At 45.3% G+C, this 21,219-nt stretch overlaps 1 protein-coding gene across 1 annotated transcript in view; it reads left to right on the top strand.

Moving 5' to 3' along the window:
- The window catches only part of LOC149372775 (uncharacterized), a 127,508-nt gene extending 110,855 nt beyond the window's left edge, over positions 1-16,653 (top strand). The window contains exons 3-4 of the mRNA XM_089567319.1: positions 10,367-10,492; positions 12,428-16,653. Of these exons, the coding sequence (XP_089423445.1) occupies positions 10,367-10,492; positions 12,428-12,884 (583 nt within the window). The 3' untranslated portion in view covers positions 12,885-16,653. The remainder of the gene's footprint in view (positions 1-10,366; positions 10,493-12,427) is intronic.
- The last annotated feature ends 4,566 nt before the right edge of the window (positions 16,654-21,219 follow it).

Raw genomic sequence — 21,219 nt, 5'->3', positions numbered from 1 at the left:
TTCGCACAAGTCTTATTGTGACAGCTGCAAGGCACGGGGTATGCTACTGAAATAAGTAGAAACAAGTAGTGCGCGTCGACGTACTTCCGCACATGAAAGTGACAGCTTCTAGGAAGGGAACTCTAGAGACCCGCGTGCCGTGCGATGTCAGTGCACGAGAACCCCAGGTGGCCGAATTTCCCAGAGCCCTTCACTGCGGTGTCCCTCATAGCCCGAGTCGCTTTGGTACGTTAAATCCTGTAAAATCCAGAGAGATCCGCTTGAAACCGACGCATTTTGTTAGGCTTACGGACGCTGCAGCCGTCGAAATTTAAATACAAGGTAAATTCATCACTAATTCATAGTGCTGTAAGTGAGATGAGGCAATGCGAAAGCCACATTCAGTATTTATAAGCATGATCACGCTAAAAAACACAGCTACAATGATGAATTCGTTCTGAATCGAGCAACCTGAAGGTCGCCATCTTGTCAACGCTGATCTCCTAGCATACGTAAAGGCCAGGCACTCTAAACTCAAATTTTAGCGTACGCTATCCTAATGTACGCAAAAGCTTAGTCTTGGTTAGCGTTTAGAGCATGCGCAATATACACCACGCTATATTTAGCGTGTGCTAGTCATTTGTGCATGTCTGCTTAGGCCATACTAAAATTACCGAATGCTATGCCGAAAAAGCACTGCTTGAACAGAGAAAACCACTTAAAAAAAAAAAAAAATTGCTTACAGTCTTAGGTGAAACACCGTGTATAATCATCGTACGTTACCGTGTCTTAACTGCGAGAAAATAACCTGCTCACATCTTAATAAGAGCCTTCTTCAACAAAAACAAAAGACACGAAAAGCCTAATCTTCCAATTTCACCAAAATGTCAGTTTTCTGCGGTGATAAGAATACAGTGAAAGAAACTTGTACGAACTACCGCACACTCAATTCCTGGTTAACATCGTGTGAGACAGTTCATGATCTTAGTTGCAGTAAGTTTAACATTCGTTCTTTTTTTTTTTGTTGTCCATCCATCTTTCTCGGTAGAATTACCCCCAAGCGTACCCTAATGCCGCTAGCCGTCACCGTAGACTGTCACCGCTCCCGAGGGGGCGATTGAAACAGCTCTAATAACTGGCCGAATAAATTACTCTCACCGGGAAAAAAAGGAAGAGACCTGCTTCCACATCTCTGCTATAGAAACCAGGCTGCACAGTAACAGCACCACCCACCAAACGCAAAGAAAAACAAAAATGAGGCAAAAATCAAAACTACAATTCGTTGACACAGGAAAAGTGATAGTAGCATCAAGGGAGGCAGCAAGACGAGTCATTGTGGAAGCGAATAGAAAAAGAAAGAGAGGGTACGAAGCACGCAAAAGGAGGAAGGATGCCACCGTTCAAGCGGTGCAGCCTCAAGTTAATAGCCGAGGGGAAGAGCGGTGTCGCGAAGTGACGTCGCATAGCCTTTCCCCTCCACGGCGGGACACCGGGCAGACCAAACTGCCAGGCAAATTTCCCCTTCTTAACGACGCCTTATTATTTCAGGCCACGTTCGGGGAATCTTTGTCTTGCTCCCCCCCCCCCCCCCCCTGCGACCGTTCGCGTCGAAGACGCGAGCTGGCGGAAGGTCCCCTCGGAGCCGATGAGAACGAGTACAGCGATGCTGCAGAAATGAAGAGAAAAAAAGAAGAAACGAGGAGCGCACGAAAGAAAGAAAGGGAACCGTAATAAGCACGCATGAAGAAGCCCTCCAAGAAGCGGCCCCAAAGAAAGCGCGGCTGGCATGAAATACGTCATTTGTAATAATGTCTTCTCTGAGTGGATTCATTCGCCGGCGAAGCGCGCTTCTGACGTCGTTTACGACAATGGCCACTCGCGTCGCGCGTAAGTGTATAACTTGGAAAGGAAAAAGAAGGGAATACAAGGATGTGGATTGGAAAAGGAAACGAAGTGCGACAGTCGGCGTCGGGGACCGATACGCCTTCTACCGTGGTAAGGAACACCGCCGAGAATGGAAAGTCTTGCGGGGATTAAAAGAAGAGGAAGAAATAAAAAGAGGGAACGATTGCCAAGTGCGGCGCCCTTATATACACGTATATAGAATCTGGTGTGTCCTCTTTTCCACACTGCTTCTTCTGAGGCGCTCCGTATATACGTGGTTGCGGTATGGTTCACCATGGCGACGCATTCTAGGGGCTGCCATACCCTTTAGAATCCTTATTCTGTTTTCTTTTCTTCCGTGTCCCTTAGACAAAGGATCGCGCCTCGTTATAATGGCAGGGAGCTTAATGTGCCGTCCGTGCCCCGAGCAGCAGGAGTCGAGATAGGAATGAGCGGCAGCGGCGGAAGTTTGGACACCGGGCGAGTCTGTGCCGCCCGAGAGACGACGGTAACGGTCCCGGGGTCGTCTCTAGCGCGATCGACGCCGTATGTAAGAACGAGCTCGTTTGCATAAAGTGGCTCGGCGCACGCCGCGTAATTTAGGGCTTTATTAGCGTTCCGCGTGAGCGCCGCGCCGTGCCTGAATGCGTAAGAGGCGGGTGCGCTAGCAGGGATGGGACGGAGAAGGGTTTTGAGCGAGTCGTGCAGCGAACAGCCGAGATCGAATTCGGGTAATTTAAGAAACGGCCAGCTCTTGTTCCGTTTGACTGCTGGCTCCTCCTGGCGGTGTATGATGGAGCCGCGGGGGTCTTGTGTCAGATGATCAGAACGAAATGTACTAGTTCCCTTTAATGAAGGCACTCCTTAATGCTGGGGCATCAAGGTTGATGGCTCCAGTGATTACGAGAACTTGCAGCCTGTATAAGAGGAATGTTTTCGGAATTTAAAAGATTGAATTCAGGAAACTGAGTTAATAGGACATGTGCTGTAGCCCCGCTGCTCGTATATAACGTATTAACATTTTACACAAGTTCTCCAAATCATCTTTAGCGTTTCCAGTGAGCATATGACTATAAAAAGGCGTACATCAAAAGTTGATTTCAAAATGTGTATAATGACTACGCTTTGAGTTCGAGCAGCAAGTGTGTTGCGTAATGAGTATTAGTAATTCGTAGATACCCAAGCCACTTTCAGGATGACCTCTTTTCTTTCGTCATGAAGGACGGTGGACGCTGAATTTTACTACTGACGTTGTAAAGACTGCATGGACAGAGCTCGTGTCAAATGATGAGATACACTGCGATACTACATTTAAATACTAAAATCCAACGAGATGTCTTACACTTGATGTTGACTGCATTGTGTGACACGGATACACAAATGCTCTGTGAGAAATATTAATCAGAGCGGGACATTTTTTTTTTCAACTTCCTTGACGTGCGTGTGTGTCGCGATTAGATAAAGGGGATGTGGTTTTGTCTATAAAAACTCCACGTTGCCAGCGCCGTGATAGCCACTTAAGGTGTTTCTCTAAAGTGCTCGACACTAAAGCTTTCTTTCTAAAGCCCGCCTAAAATTTAATGGCTGCTACTCTGACCAATCTCTGCCGCCGGCTCTCAGAACGCATCATCTTAACTATCCTATTTGCCGCTAAGCGCCAAGACCTAGTAAAACTCAGCTTCCGTTCACAAGATGCAAGAGGCACACTTACTCTAGAGAGCTGACTTCGCCGACATTTGAAACAAGTGCAGACTTGGAGGTCTCAGTGCGAGGCCCATGGCGCCATTAGTTAATATTTTTGAGCCTCCGTTTTTAGCGGGCAATACTGCAAAGACACAGCTCGTGTCAAATGATGAGGAACACTGCGATATTACATTTACATTCTACATTACAACGAGATGCACTACACTCTTATGTTGACTGTAATATGTGACGATGAGAAAGGAGTCAAAATAGACATGGAGACATGTTCATTCTCAGGTGGAGGAGCGAAGTTAGAACGATCGATATACAGAACCAGTGTTCTGTATGTGTTCTGTATATAGTGTTGTGTATCTTGGTACCGCATCATCATCAATTACGCCGGTTCCCTCCTTCGGCTCTATCCCAGAGGGATTTCTCTCTCTCTCTCTCTCACCTTAACTACACAAAGCATGGTACTGTTCACATATAGTAGCACACATATTGCACTAAGCTGTCTTCTGGCATTTTTATGGCGGAAGAGCATGCATTTAGCTAATATCGTTGTATCATAGTTAAGACGTCGCTATAGACACTGGTGGACATGAAAAGTCGTGAACCATCTTAGCACTACGAGCTTTCTGCTTCATGTACAACGCCTCTGTGAGAAATATTGATCAGAGCACGACATCTATACTTTTACTTCCTTGATCGTGCGTGCATGTCGCGATTCGATAAGGGGCTTACTACGCCTGAAGCGTACCGTCGTAACGCTTCGCTCGGTATGCTGAAGAATATTTAGTTCACTGGTCCCTAATCGATGAGCAATGTGCATTCCCGCGACAAACTTTGTTTTTCGCAACTATACCGTGCGCTAAAGTGTTAATGTTCATCGCTGGGACTTCATTGCTGGGATAAGTGTCCTCACGACTTTACTCTGTTTCTGCTGCCGAGGAAGTAAACACTCAAGAAAGAAGCAGAACCGTAGGTAATCCCGCAATCTCGACAACAATGCCAGAGTAAGGCGCCTTTGTCAATGGCCCAGACGCCGTCTGAAAAGAACGGGGAAGGGAGAGGGTGAGAGTGAGAGAGAAGAGATCGAAATAAACAACCCCCTTAGAAACGATCCCGGCGGTCTCCGCACGTTTTATTCCGCGACAAGATTTGTGGGCCTCCTCTGTGCCTCGCAGCAGCCTCGCGGCGAACGAACCTATAGAGTTAGCGGCGGACTTCGTGGGCCGTCAGGGCATGGGGGCATTTGGTGCGCCCCATTGTGAGAGTCGGCCGAAACGTGACACGGGGCACGAGCTGCAACGCTGCTGGCGGCGGGAGCGGCGGCGATTGGTGCCAGTCGATATCGGTCTCCGGCAATCTCCTCTCGCCCGGCCCAGGATTTCCACAAATTAGGCTGTTAACGTAATGGAGTGCGGTGATCTGTTCCCTACGAGAAAAGGAGGAAAGGAGGCATAGGGAAGAGGGCGGAGGCATCGAGGGAAACCTTCCCTCCGCCTTCCCTCACAACGAAAGCGCCCGCGATAAAGGTCGGCTCAAATTGTGGCCCGCAGACACCGAGCGCGTTTCTCGCGGCCTCGGTTAATTTCGCTAATCAAACCCTGTTGCCCCAAGCTGCCGCCGCCACAGCCTCCGCTGCTTCTGCTCTTTGCGTTCCGTTGTTTTCTATCCTCTTCGTTCGTTCCTTCGTTCACCGCTCATTAGCGGCCCGAAGCGAAGAGCGACGGCTGGCGTTCGCTATACCTTTGGTGTGCGCAGCTTAATTTCGCTGATGACACTCGAACTAAAAAATTTCACGCAACTAGCAAGACATGCTCACTCAATGAATGAAACATGCCATGGCATGAAATTGAGAGAAGAAGCAACCATAAAAACTTACTTCCTATCTGTTTCTATAGTCCTTGAAACATAGCCACACTTTGTCGCGCTCGCTGTTCACCGACTTCTCTTGGGCCGCCAGCTTTCTTCGAAGGCTACGATAACATATTTAACGCCTACGTAGTGGCTCAGTGGTTATGCCGCTCGGCTGCAGACCCGAAAGACCCGGGTTTGATCCCGGCCTCGGTGGTCGAATTTCGATGGAGGCGAAATTCTAGAGGCCCATGTACTGTGCGTTGTCAGTGCACGTTAAAGAACCCCAGGTGGTCGAAATTTCCGGAACCCTTCACTACGGCGTCCCTCATAGCCTGAGTCGCTTTGGAACGTGAAACCCTCATAAACCATAAACCAAAACATATTTAGCCCTAACGCACTAGTGTCAGCTCTTTTCTTGAGTTTCTAACAATTCCTCGCTATCGGTCAGCGTTTGTGTTACACTGGAGCTACCTTTGTTGAGTTAATGAAACAATATTTCAACCACTGGTCACCTTCTCATCACAAGAAATGAAGGCAGCGCTTTCTCGTGCGCATAGTCGAAATAGGAGGCAAGGTAGCACGTAAATGCATGATGCTTGAAAAACAAGAGCCCTGAAAATGCTACCTTTGGTCTCCTTAAGCATTTGTAAGCGCAAAGCAAAGTAGCGAGAACTAGGAAGAGCTGAGACGAAAAAAAAAATATTGAACGAAACGCCACCCATAGTTTCTAATTCTCTGGGATGCTATGCAAGAAGACTTTAAGCTCGTTCATGTGTGGAATCATGGATCGGCAAAGCAAAGCGCTGTAAAAATTAAATCTGTAAAGCCGTGGGTTTCAGGAAATTATTCCCTTCCATTGCGACTCTCTACACGCGTGACACTGCCCTCCGTTTCAGTTCAAGACCGTGAGCCGTTGAAAGACGTTGCACAGCAGTTTGGGAACTTTTTCTACGATCCAGTGTGCATGTTGTCTTTTGGACAACCTTCCTCTAGGCTACTGAGAAAACCGTACTTCAGGGAAGAAAAATAATTATTGCGCGACGATCAGACACCAGATGCGACAATTCGGAGAAAGCAGTTGGATTTAACTATGATGATTACTTTCGTGATTTTGCTCTAATGAATGCTCTTATTGTAAGCCGAGGCTTCACACGCGTGACAAAATTTTTCTGAAGGGTGAAGGTTATCGGAGATGGAGGGAAGGTGGCGGTGTGTGCGGGCAGCCCCTTAGATAGGGGAGGAGGAGGGGGGGGGGGGGGGGGGGGGCGGTGTTGTGGTGACTGGTGGGCAGTGCTTCTGGAGGACGGCTAGATTTTCCACTGAGTTCATGAATTGGATTTTGTTGTCGATTTTTCGTTCCGCGGATAAGTGGACTTTTTTGTGGATGGATGTTTTGTGGAGAGCGGAGGTAGGTGGCTTAATGGGGGGAGGGGAGGGGGGGGGGGGGGGGGGGGCGACGCTTCAGGATGGCAGAGTTGGTCGGGTGAATGCTGGATGCCGCTACAGTAGGGTGAAGACTTCGCTCTCCGAGGCTACAGGCAGACAGACACGCTGGTACCGCTTTCGTAGTAAAACGTAGAGCGCAATTCTTGCATGTTAATCGCGCCAGCGCTGATACGACGCTGATGCCTTACCTCAGCATCTGTTTGCGCTCCGCGGAGGGTTACCTCTGCACATCGCATCCCCACACACTCCTACTGGAGTGCACATCTTCTTCTCCTGTCGATCCGAAGAATACAGCAACTACAAAGAAATAAAGTATTATAGAAGAGAGAAAAATAAAATACATATCTCATGAAGAAACTAGTTTATAAGACCGATCAGGCCTACCGTGGCCCAAATAGGATGATGCTGATTTCATCTTGATTGATCGTATTCTGAACAATTACGCTCCTGCTGAGCACTCAGAGCAAAAAAAAAAGTTATTTATACGTGCACGTAAACAGATTACGATGACCGGATTAAGTAAGTTTTCTTTTGAAACCCCGAATGATGCCGACATGCTCTACTACTTTTTAGGCCACCAGTTTGAAGCCCATTTGCTATATCTCGGACGCAATCTTTGCAGAATTATGATTATTGCGCTCTGCTGTTTTTTTTTTCTTCTTCTATTAACTTTTCTACCATCTGTACTCAGCTGTCGAGTTAGAAAAGGCCGCCAATAATCGAACACAAAATCATATTCTTGAAAGGTCCTTCATGCTATTTCGTAACGTGCTCTCAAGCAGCATAATTAGCCAACGAGCTTGTTTCTGCAGGATTTGGGCTAACTCTTTGTTGTTACTTCGCTTGAATAGCGCGTCGTATTAACGCATCTATATGTTTCTATTCGATTTATTCGTTTCCGTAAAGGCTGGAGAGACAGTCTCGCTATAATTTTCGCGGTAATTTTCGCGTCTCCATTACTTTCGCCTGCCGTGTCACCGTGTTCTTCAATCTTATGTAGAACATCATCGATTATCCTTCTACTGTTCTTTATGCCTCTTTTTTTTTAACTCTATTTACATATATGCACACGACCCTTATCTCAGAAAGAAGCTCGAAAGCAAGTCGAAATATGCCAGTAAAATAAAAGGGTTCTGAAAAAACGGCTTCTCACTTGAAAGGTAACGATCGCAAATTTAAAACAAATTTAAAACAATGCATTTTTTTTTTCCGAACAGAACGTAAAAAGGAGGCATAAGGTGCTTTATCTTCCCAAAACATCATCAGCGTTGTGGGTGCAGGAAGATATTGACGAAAGAAACAAAATATAACGAGCGAAAATGACATAAATATAAGGACCCGCCGGTGCTTTAAGGGCGTCTTTTGACGCAAATCGTACGTGTGGAATAAACGGTCCAAAAAGTGCGCTCGAGAGATTGCAGATATTTGTTGCAAGCGGCTTATGATAATTAAAGAGGCGCTCGAAAGAATTGCCAAAGACTAATAATGAGAAGAGAAAAAGAAAGAAGGGAGCGGGTAACGCGCGAGCTTCCCTAACCGAGGGGAAACGAGCTATGGCGCGAGGGCGATATAGAGGGGCGTTTGGACAGGAATATACGCCGCCATTCCATTTTTTTTTTTTTTACATTAGAGCGCTCTCTCAAAAGCGTTCATCACGATGGCTTGTTCTCCTTCTTCGTTCTTTGGTTGCTGAAGGAGATTCTTGTTTGTTCAGTGCCTAATTATTAAATGTGGCACGTTCATTTGCTTCTTGAGTGGTCGAGAGTGTTTCGATCTTTCTTTGTAGCGAACCCATTTCACTCTTTCATTTCCTCTCTCTAGATTCTTTTTTTTTTATGTTCCTCGAGGAACGAACCTGCGCCGCAGCGGAGCCTTGCATTAGCGAAACGATTTCGACTTATCGCGAAATCTAATTAAACAGGGCACTCATTTATTATTGCCGTTTTGGACACGTGCTTGGCGCCCAGCATGCCGTCGGCGCTACGGCGAATCGTTCTATTTTTTGAAGGGAGAGAGCGCCCTGGTGGAGCGAGCGAGGCGGAGAGCAGCGCCGTCTCATTTTTGTATTACGGAGCCGATCGTAGAAACCGCGAGATAATTTGATTCTCGTTATAGCTGTTTGCCTCGGTCCATGTGGCGAGGTTCCTCTGTTAACACGTTTGATTTCATGGAAGGCCCTATTTTCCACCCTGCGCTTGTATATTTTTTTCTCTCTCCAGGGTGGGCGTAATTATGAATCGGGCTATTTCGCATTACATTCGCAAGGTTCTATATCTTTAAGATCAAATTACCGGGATAATAATACGGATAAAGTGTGTAACTCTCTAGACAAGGGACACAGGGAAACTTTTCCCAAGAATGCTGTTCCCAGGTTTAATTATCGTTTCCTTTTTCATGCGTGTGCTAAGCTTCGTTTGTTTTGTTTTTTTCGTGCCTTTTCTGTGATCGAAGTTCTTTTCTTTGTTGAGAACAAATAGTAAAGTAGAGAAGCGGCTTCGTGGAAGAAGCTCGACAAGGCTACCTTAGCTTACTTTAATTAGATTTCGTCGGTACTCTGTTCCCCATTCTCGTGAACATGACGCCACTATTCTTGTATAAGTTGCGCAATATCACGCCTGCTCCTGTGCTTTGAAATTCGAGCAATGTCAAATAGCTCTGCACAGCGACAGCTGTGATAGCCACTTTGTTTGTGGTGAACGGCGCCGCTACCGAAGTAATTCGTTACCGGAAACTCGCGTTATCCTACACAGGCTATGTTATCTAGAATGTTATCCTGGAGGGCTTCGACAGTAGAGAACATATGAGTCGAAGAGCTGGTGGTCCTGAGGCTGGGTCTGGACGAGTCAGTTTCGGAGCGTTTTTTTGTTGTGTGCGTGTACTATTAATAGTTTGAGAAAATGGTTCGGGAAAATTTGCCTGCTATTAAAGATTTTGCAGTATGATGGTAACCTGGAGACTCACGCAAGTTGGAGATGCTCTGAAGTGAATAGGCTTGCGCGTGTTGGTAATACATCGTAACTAAAGAAACATAACGCAGGAACAAAAAGACGACGACGATGACGAGACAGGACAAGCGCTAACCTTCAACGCAGTGTTTATTTCGAAAAGGAGCATATATATATATATATATACCTTTCGAATTAGCGGAAGGGAAAGAACAACCCAAAAAACCACAAAAAAGTTGCTGTCGTCCTTTTTGTTCTTGTGCTATGTTTCTTTAGTAACGATACTCAGAGGCGAATAACTTTCTTGGACGGGACGATCGGGGCTGGATGAGGTGGGGGGAAGGAGGGGGGGGGGGGGGGGGAGCGTTTTTATTTGAACTACGCATTTCTTTGAAATTTTTGTCAAAAAGAAAAAAAACTGTGGTTTGGGGATTTTTTTTTTAACTCTCGCTTGGAGAGGGGGAAGGTGCAAAGGAAACAGTCGCCCTCTCCATAAATCCGTTCCTGCAGATGCTGCGCGTATTTGAATTGAGAGATCTGCAAACGCGGCTCATGCTTTTTTGCAGGTTATTCGGCACCACCGGGTTGTGCTCGGCGTGCAACAAGACCATCCCAGCCTTTGAGATGGTCATGAGAGCACGCGGCAACGTCTATCACCTGGAGTGCTTCGCCTGCCAGCAGTGCAATCACAGGTGAGCGTGCCGCCCTGCAAATTTTGTGCTGAGGCATTAACAACGATGAGGCATTAAAGGCTTTCACCTTAATATGTAGATGCTGGTGCAGAGCACGGGGTGCCTTTGGCACGCAGCCTAATACTGTGTGAAGCTAAGCAATAAGAGACCGGCGCCGCCGCAGTGGCTCCTGATTCACTTTGGAACGTTAAACCCCATAATGCAAACCAAACCAATACGAGACCGTCGTAATAGCAATTCAGAGCTTCTGTCCACAGTAATCAGTTAAAAATTAATACCCATTTTTAGGGCAAACAGAATACTGATACCAGCAAACTGAAAAAAGTAAAGAAGCTATCGCGCACACATCAATCAGCTGTTAATTTCATACTACCATTTAGCTCGCTTAACATCACCTTCAAAGACGGTTTTCTGCAACAGTGGCGTTAACTATTAATAACGGCTTACAAATATTTGACCCATGCCCCTTGTAAGTACGATCAACGTTGCACTCATTCAGACAGTGCGAGCAGTGCACGAAAGAGCTCAGAAAGAGAAATCTGAAAACAGTTGCAGGCTTCGAGGTAAGGTCATGAATTGTATGATAATTCTATCCTAGTTCTTTGCCGTTACATCCTTCGGTCTTAAATGGGCCGCACGGATGGGCCGACCGGTACGGAGGATGTGAGAATTCAATCGAATAGAGTCGAATAGAACCGAAAGAAAAGCGCTCCCAAAATATAACACCAATTTCTGCGTTGGCTGCACTTCACGCTCCTCTTTAGCTCACTTTTTGATCTAATGCAGTTTTTTTTCCTTTACGAACATAATTTACTACATACTGAACGTACATGTCTCATTCTCTGTACCGAACATACATGACTTTTCTCTAGGGGTGTGCGAACATCAAATTTTTCGAATACGAATCGAATACGAATACTTGATTCCGAATATCGAATCGAATATCGAATAATCAAGGACAGATCCATTTAACCACTAGAAAACATTTATTTGAGCACCCAAGAACATCACAGTTCAACATCGATGATTAAATGAACACAAAAGGTGTGTGTGGCTGCACAAAAAGTATCAAAGTCTCGAACATTATTCTTAGAAGAGTGGAAATATCAGAGAGGATGGCTAGTACACAGCATTGATTAAGGCTAGCTTGCCATCAGCACAAAAGCGCGTTGCTGGGCTGAACATAAAAGGTTGTCGTGAATGAAAACCAGTTTCTCCACATGGTCAGGCAGAAGTAGTTCCCTTCTAGCTGAAACGACTCCTCCAGCCACAGAAAATGCCCTCTGACTTGGCACTGACCAGGCACGTATTGCGAGGTACTTCGTGCACAGCTCTGACTATTGCAACTTCGCAGGTATAGCCACAAAAAAGCTCACCAGCGCAGTTAGCTACGGCATGGCCCTTGGAAAAATTGGTAGGAAAAATTTTCCTTCATCCATGCGCATTGCTCTGGGCGCTGCCATGTTGTTATGTCTCTGTCGACAGGGCTTGCGGACCGAAATGAACGCCGGTGCTCACAATGAATATTCGGCTAGATACGATTATTCGCGTCGGGTCGAATATTCGAAAGAACACGAATACTTGGATTTCGAATCGAATACGAATACTAAAAATATAATATTCGAAATATATTCGAAAATTTCGAATATTCGCACACCCCTACTTTTCTCCTTACATCTTGTTTGATTTTACTCCGCCGCCGTCAATGCTGCCCTGTAAGAGGAAGCCAGGACCTCTCAAGCTGTATATACAGCTTTTTCCTTGGCTGTCCTCGCAACACCAAGTTTCGGAAATAAACCTTCAACTTTCAACCTTCAGTCTCTCGCACACTTTTCATGGGTGTGTTCAGGGTTCTATGATGCTAGTACACCCACCAAGTGCTCGACACATGTTTTATGTCTCCAGGGTAATCAAACGCGCTAATGATTCTCGCAGGTTCTGCGTGGGCGACCGCTTCTACCTGCACGAGAATCGCATCCTCTGCGAGTACGACTACGAGGAGCGAATGATCTTCGCTAACATGCCGTACTTCGGTGGCGCCGGCGGCGCCGGGATGCCGGCGGCGGGTGGGCCCCCTCCTCCTCCCATCGGGGGGCTCAACCACCACCACGGGCCGCCCGGCGCGGTCGCCGGCGGTCTCGGGGGCCAGCCCAAACGGTTGCCCGGACAGACACCGCCTGTGCCGGGTCCCCCGATGACCGCCGGCGCAGGCGGCCAGCAGGGCTCCGGGTCGTCAGGGGTGACCCCCATGCCCAACGGCACCACGGGCCACCACATCCCTGACGGCAGCGAACACCTTCCGGGACATCCCGTGGGACACCCGTCGGCACACCCCGGCGGCCCCTACGGGAACCAAGCGCCCGGCACGGAGCCCATGCTCGAAGCCAAGTAGTGAACGAACAGTGGCGCCAACTTGCGGGAGTGTCACCTGTGTGCATCTAGGGTGCGGAGATTTCTTTTTAAAAGAGTGCTAGTCGGTGTCCCCACGTGCAAAGCTAGCGAAGAAAGGTTGGGCTCCAGGAAGATTACAACTTTTGCTCGTTTCGTTTTGTACAGAGCCGCGCGCTCTTACATGAAAGGTATCATTGGTCTTAAAACACTTCCGTACGCGCAGAAGGCGGCATGAGATGTGTTAGTGCGCCACATCTGTACAATCTCTACCTTGGTCACTTTTCGTAGAAACCAAAATGCTCAGAGCTACAAGTTCTTTGAATGAAAACGTTGCCATACAACTACAATTTTTTTACCCGTTGAGCATCCTCAATTCTTCTATAGCTGGATCATTATCTATCAGATCTGAACCCGCTCCTTTTGTGTTGCTATTTTAACGCTTAAATACCGTCATTCAAACATTACCGCTGCTTCTGCCCACCCTATTCAACAAAACAGGCCGAAAATTGGCTGTCATTCGGCGCAACAACTCTCGGTTGTGTCGAAAAAGTGTTATTCCGTACATATCTCAGGCGCTCGCTAGGGAAACACCTGCAGGCCGTGAGAACCCAATCATGGGTTTCGTTTAGGAAACAGCCGGGCGTTGACGTATTACTCTTGTCTCTGTTGTCAGACAAAGTTTCGAACATTTTTGGGTAGCAACCCATCCTTAAATACTCTAATTTTACGCTCAACCTGTGCCCTCGTTGCAGTGAATACCAACCACCAAGAATACAACTTCGAAACATAGGCATTGAACTTTTAATCCTGAAATCACTGTTCTTAAAGAGGCCGTTATCATGGCTCATGTAGAACTCGAAGCTGTTGCCCAGCCATAAGGCAGTCATGGCTTTGCTAATTTTACTGCTTCGTTCATTTCATTGTTGCTGCTGTTGTTCAAGCCTGATGACGTCACGCCTAGTTAGACGTTAAGAACACGCCACCTGCATATTATTTTGCTCGAATATGTCGCTTCTGGCTGTCGATCTTTTTATGTTGTCCGGTAACACTTCGCGTAATGATTATTCTGCGGACCCAGGTTAATTAGCCGTGTTCTGTGTTGTATCGCACCTGTTCTATGTGAGACAGAACATCGCTTTTTTTTTTTTTGGTTAAAATTTTTGTACGAACGCATGTGTGTTTTATGAAGCTATCGTTCATTTCATTCTTTTTCTGCTCTGCTTATCTTTTATGGGAGTTTTTAGTTGATATATTTCCGGTCAATTTGTTTAATGCGGCCAAAAAGTATATCTTTTGTTTTTAAATATCCGTGCGCTTTTTTTTCGCTCTTCTATTCGTTCTCTGCTGCTTATTTCTCGCGTTCTCTCTAAGTCTTGCTGCGTGGTTACATTCGATCCCACCAAATTGTAGAAGCAGACAGTCAATATTTTTTGTCAATAATGCGATAGCATTAAAAGCCTCACCGGAGAAAGAAGCCGGCATCGTACGGTGGCGTCCTGCGCCGTCTGAAATAAAATTCGCTGATTGGCTGGTGAGAAGGACGTCGCCAGTGACGTTACCAGAGCGGAGAAGTGCTATTGGCTGGTGGGACGTGATGTTACCAGACGAGAAGGGATCTTGCCTGATCAGGTTCGTCTGTTTGAAGCTTCCACCTACTAACCATGGCAGATCGTGTTGACTAAGAAAATGACGCAGACGACAGTAGGCCTACGTGCAAAATAGACAGCCTCCCGAAGAGCTGTCTGCGCAAAAAGGAGGCTTGTAGGAGTTATTCCTTCGCCCTCTGGAGAGCATCCTGGGGCTCTCAAGTCCCACCAGTCAGTCACGGTAAAGCCATAAACAGCTTAGAGTGTTATTGCATTGCCAACACGTAATGTAATTGCGTAATTACGCTTGCCTGTGTTTCTTTTATTGCGATTCGCTTGATGGCACTAGAGTGAAATATAAATGTGCGTAACTTTCAAGTTACAGGAGTTACAAGTTACAAACGTTAAGGTCGTGTGGTTTATGTGTCCACAATAACCCATACCTGATACCAACAGGTACATTCAGAACCATTAATGCAAGCTAATGAGGTGGTCAGAGCTTCCAGCTAATTCGGTACACACGTCGTACCCTCTATTCCAGTTCGAAGTGATGACATTCTTTACTGGACCATTCATTTCACCATTTTCAATACGCAAGAATATTTTTACTCCAGAAATAAGCTTATTAGAGAGTACAATTTTATGATCTGTGACTTTATTTTCTCCAGACACGGGCAATATGACTTACTTTTGCCATAAGTTGCGAAGTCCGACATTTAGTGAATTGTCAGCGGAGCTCGCGCCACATTTGAAACTGAATTCCCGCTTAATTTAGCCGGCAAAACTTTTTCTTCTATTAATAACTGTGTCCTCTCTGAGCAAATATTTATGCATGCTGTCTCTAAGTTTAAAGCCGAGTCCAGCTTTTAAACACTGAGTAAAATTTACATTGCAGCGAGAAAATTATTCTCTTTCCCCGACCACTGAAGAGAAAAAATATACAGGCTTTAGTGAGCAATATTAGTGGGGTGATTACTTATCGTTTAGAAAGATCTGCGTCATAATGCAAGAGTTATCTTCAATAGTTCACAGTGTACTAAAAAAGAAACGCATCAAAGAAATTTTTTCCATGTGCTCCATTCATTTGTAAAACTAGAAAGCAAACATGGAAGTGCAGCATATATTATCCTTTTTTTTTCTTTCGAAGTGTCGAACATCGCCAGTAAAAATTGTTGCTCATTTTTTTTTTTTTTGGCACGTACAGTTTCTCCAGCGGTGCCACACGATAATTACAAATGCTCTATGGCTCAGTACACAGTTTTTGAGAGGTAAAACAAATATGGAGCCAGTGTTGTATAGTTGTTCCACGAAACATTCCTTTGTCGGTAAAAACAAGGGGAGGGGGGGTCAGGGCCAATTCTAACCTAACCCAGCTGCAAAACTGTTGAGTCGCATGGACATGTTGCCCCAGTTAATGAGCCCGTACGCATTTGTTTACCTCTCTCTAGTCAGCGAGAAAGAGTGAACTGAGCTAAATTGCTCCGGCTGCGAGACGCTAAAACATATGCGTGCTTCACTGAGCGGAGCGTGTTCGCTGCTGCATTACTCACTACAATTATACATGGATGATAAGGAGACTTTTAAGGCATGCAGTTTTGTTTGTTTATTTGTTTATTTTTGATTGATGTCACAAATCCAACTTCGCCAACCAGTTTTCTTCTGTTTCGCAGTTAAAAAATGGTTGCCAATTACTGTGCGCAGTTTCCAAGAGGAACGCTGCGTTGAGTGTGTTTACTTTAAATGTTACCATGCGTTTTTTTTTATTCATGGCCATGATTACCGGCGATTCAAACACTGATCATGTAAATAGACAGCAATCAGCTGTTCTCACGTTTTTTGCACGACTGTTAAGTTTTTGCTAATATATTCGCAGGGATCAGTTGTTTTAGCACACTTTCAATGTTGCTGTAAAAACTGTGTGTGCTGAGGTACGTCGTGTTCACTACATCTCGCTGGTCATCAAATTCTAGTCACTTGCCTCAATACTTACCCTCTTACCTAGTCAAAGACGCAAGCAGAAGAAGGTAAGAAAAATCGTCGATGACGTAATATTCCTCTTGGCCAAGTGACGGTAAACAGCACAAATCAAACGCACTTCCGCGGCACCACTGTAATTAAACTGGGTCGTGTAAAATACACTGAGGAAGGTCCTTGGACCAATAAAAATATACTCGTTTCACCAAAGTGGGCTACCTGCCTGTGTGTCGTGTTTGTTTGTGGATTTTCTCACTTCTTTCTGTCGTCGGTCTTTGCCGAAGCACAGCGTAAGCACTGGCCTTTTCATGTGGTAGGTCAAATGGCTTGAATCAATACTAGTCCATTAGCGCAACCTTATACCTTACGTTGTTAGCGGCTCATCCTGGATGCATTGTCTTTTTCAAGCAGGAGTTCTTGCTTCCACGAGAAGGCGAGCCTGCCTCATTAGGGGGACACCGGTGTCTGAGTGAAAACACTGCCTACATCAAAGAACAGTATTGTCTTACGGAAGGTGGACAAAAAACTACCACTCTGACCTGTTAGTCCGTAGGAAGGGACAAAAGAATAACAAGCGCTTAAAGCCATAAATTTCTATGCATTAAAAACGCAGAACTGTTCTTATCTGCTTTCTGTTGTGTCTTCATCTCATGAGATGAGTGCCCTCAAAGAAGAGTGCAGTTTTGATTCTAGGCTGCATTAAAAAGCAATCGTTTGTATCAGGGTGTTCCAGCAATGAGCAATGTTTCGCTAATTTTCAAAGCGAGTGCAATCGATTGCCACATGTTTAGTCACGGTGAAAAATAGACAGTTCAATTAGGAAGCGCCGTAAAAATAAGCAGGAAAGTCACGCTTCTTCTTTGATGGTGCTGGTTTTGCCAAAACAATGCAAAAAAGGATGTAACAAGGTAAGAACAGGCATCACTAAGGGCCATCACTGGCACTGTCGCGGTCAAAAGTCAACTGGACGCGAGCGTGCGAAAAATAAAATATCCATGCGCGGTCACGTAATCCAGTCGCCTAAAATGCGTCCACCCATGAGGGTACGTTCCTGTAATATCCGCTGGTGACTACATCACGCGACTGAGTAGCGAGGCAGAGCTGCAATAAACATTTATTTAGACCATGCATTCCGTAATAATATGATCGGGTCATGACATACGCACTAATTTAAGTATGTCAACCCAGACTGAAACCACTCCAGATATGGATAATTTTGAACGCCTTACGTCAGGACTGAAGGTCATGATCAGAAACTAATAGAGAATCGGCCGTTCACTACGAACTAGGCATGCCTACCGACGAAAATCAGTTCCCCGCTAGTTTGCACTAAACGACTGATAGTGGATTCCCTGCATCCTATGAACAGTTCGCGCTGGAATTAAACAGATATTACGTGTCTCTACACAGCATATAACCAATTACTGCTCAAAGCATTTCATGCCCACACTGCACAGACGACTACCACCGCCGTGGGCCAATGATTTTGGCGTTCTCGAGAGGCCAAGAATTCGATCCCTGCTGCGTTACTGGCAACTTAATGAAAGCGTTATTCAAAGATTTTCGTGTGCGGAGATTTCTGCGACGTTATAGCACTAATCCGGAGCCGTCCACTACCTCACGTTTTAAAGCCACTCTCTCAATTACCATACTTGAAAAAAAAAATTGTATTCAATTGGTTCACGAAAATAATTCGCAGATGAAATCGGCAAATGGTATCAGGCTCGTGAGCGACAAATAAGCGCCTATCCAGCGCTTTTTGTTCTCTTTCGTGTCTTAGTTCCTGCGCGCTGGGTTAATATGTTGATTGCAATGAACCACCTGTCCCAGACCAAAATCCTGACATGCATTAAATGCAGTTTGCTCTCACGTAGTACAACGGCACCATCCGGGTACTTCAGAGAAAAATTCGACTCATGTTTTCTGTGCGCTTGTAAGTTTGCGAGTGTGCGTGAGGACGTGCGCGACGTATTGCTTGGTACCGTCATTTGTCCTATCCGATTGCAGCTGGACCGAAGTGCGCACTATGATAACGCTCACGGCCTTCTCTCTTTTGGCACCAGAGGACCTGCAGGAGTGTTGGGGTCGTGCGCGGTGTGTGTTTATTGGCTGGTTTTAAAAGATGCACAAGTACGGCGTGCAACCTGCTCCTTTGCGAAGCGAACGCATTAGAGGAAGCAGTATCTGGCAGATCGTCATCCTGATACGGGGTGAGCTGGTTGCGTTCTCAATAACTTCAAAATTTGCAGTTCGTGGGTTCATATATACATAAGAAATAAATTGCTTTTCAAACAGAGCCGAGACGTAGTAACTGTCTCATTTCATCGGGACACCAAGGGACACTACAGAGAAGTAATAAGTCAAGCTACAGGCTAGCGTCTTGTGGTAGCAAATATATAATCTTTATCCAAAACAGAGCACTGATGAGCTGAGAAATTGAGCAAACGCAAATAAAAGTTAAGTAGACTTGCCAAGCAGATCAAATACCGTCGGACAACAGATCGCGTTTTATTGGCAGTGAGCAGGTGAGCGAGCACGTCCCAGGATGCTGCTTCTCGGAGAATTTAGACTCGTGTTCTGCGTCACACGGAAGTAGTGATCCGCCTGTGTTTACTACAGCACGGTACACAGGAGATCATAAATAATCTCAGGTTGCTTTCTAAGCGACAAGCAGATTAAAAAATGGTCTCGGAAGGGGTATATATATAACTGAATTCACAACTGAACTCTAGCATTTCACCTCCATCGAAATTCGACTGCTACGGCCGGAACTGAACCCGCGTCCTTCAGGTAAGCAGCCGAGCCCCGTAACCTCTGAGCCACCGCGGCGGCTCTAAGCGAAAGATGGATTGGTGACGAAGACTTATGGCAATAAATATCCACAAGCACACTCATGGCCGAAATTAATTTCGTTGCTTGTTGTCTACTTTTGAAATGCAGGCGGAAAAGAAGTTGGAGCACTACCACATATTTTCCCTGGCTCGCAAGGCGCAACGTGATCTAAGCCTTCCCTTCCGCCGTGGCGTTTAATGGACATTGATGACAACTCCACTCACCCTTCGTTCTTAGTAATATTTGATCGCTTCACATTCCCGGACTCTACAGATGCTCGCTCGGAATATAAATGACATAATTATTGCTGAAAAATGTGTATGGTGCAAATGGTACAGTTAAAATGTTACAATTTTTTCCCCACCATTCAAACCAAACTTTGACGTTGATGACCACGCCTAGAGCATTTGGGACTCCATGATCCCCGACAAGATGTGAAAAGTGACGCAGTTTAACCACAGAGGTCTGCAACATAAATACACTTGAGTCGTCACGGTTTGTTTATGAGAAAGGCCTGTTGCAGTGATAGCACTGGAAGCCTCATTGGGAATAAAATAATTTTTTCTGGAAAGAAGTGGCGTCATCAGACAGCACGTGACGCCACTTCCGGTAAAGGCACTGACAGCTTCCAGTGCCATCGCATTGCCAACATAAAGTAAGTAGGTGTCGCAGTGATTTCTGCTCTCTCAGCATATAAACGCTCCGTTCTCAGCAAAATTAGCATCTTTGCGATTAAATCGTGGTAAGCAACTTATATATATATATATATATATATATATATATATATATATATATATATATATAGCATGAATGAATGTAGCATGAATGTAGTTTCATTTTTCAGGTTTAACTTTTATAAAAATAAACTTTCGCACAACTGTTCTCGGAGAAGACATTGATATTAGAACCGAGAAGTAAAAAAGGCTAGTAAGGATGTTAACACAGCCACGTTGTCTTTAAAGGGACAGTGCGGCCGAATTGAAGCATATATATATATATATATATATATATATATATATATATATATATATATATATATATATGCTTCAATTCGGCCGCACTGTCCCTTTAAAGACAACGTGGCTGTGTTAACATCCTTACTAGCCTTTTTTACTTCTCGGTTCTAATATCAATGTCTTCTCCGAGAACAGTTGTGCGAAAGTTTATTTTTATAAAAGTTAAACCTGAAAAATGAAACTACATTCATGCTACTGGAGCCACCTTGTCGATTTGGTCGTGACGTATTGTGACCTGCTTTTAAAAGACCGCGGTGAATTCAAGCAGAACGAGTCGAGTAAAAAATGGGGTGCTAGCTAGGCTAAAACGTTAGATTTCTCTTGTATTTCAGTTGTATGCAGGAAGCGAGGCTAGGTGAGGCCAGTGTGAATTAGAAAGTCACATATTCTTTATAATCAAAAACAAGCAAGCGTTCGTAGTTGATTAAAGTCAAATATCGGGTGGAATATTTATGTGCATGCCTGGAATATCATTTCGACGTAAAATTCCTGTTGATGTTCAAGTACAACAAAGCCAAAAATGCTTTATTTTTCAATTACAATGCAAGATCTTCATTAAGAAAACGCTGCGAGCGCAATTGAGGTTTTCTGCATTTTGAATTTTCAGAAAGACGCCCAGATCACTAGTGCGGCGTTCGATAAAGTCCAGAAGATGCGTCCTAGCTGTATCTTGGATGCCGCCAATGATGCTAATAAAAGCAAGAGCTGAAGGATTAGCTGCTTTAAATTATTTAACTTCTTGCTCAAGTCAAGCTTCAAGCTAATAAGGGAAAGTATTCCATTTCTTTAATGCAGATTTTTATAAACTCTTCTTCTTCAACCCCCCCCCCCCCCCCCCCCCCCCTCCAGCAGCTGTCTAACCAGTATGTTTTTTTATTCTTAAAGCGACACGTTGGTTATGCGCAGCTAGAGCAACATCAATTCCATT

This window comes from Amblyomma mixtum, chromosome 1, assembly GCF_055824585.1.
Source record: "Amblyomma mixtum isolate Tamu chromosome 1, ASM5582458v1, whole genome shotgun sequence".
In the NCBI taxonomy this organism is placed as follows: domain Eukaryota; kingdom Metazoa; phylum Arthropoda; class Arachnida; order Ixodida; family Ixodidae; genus Amblyomma; species Amblyomma mixtum.
This window is presented reverse-complemented; position numbering and strand designations above follow the sequence as displayed.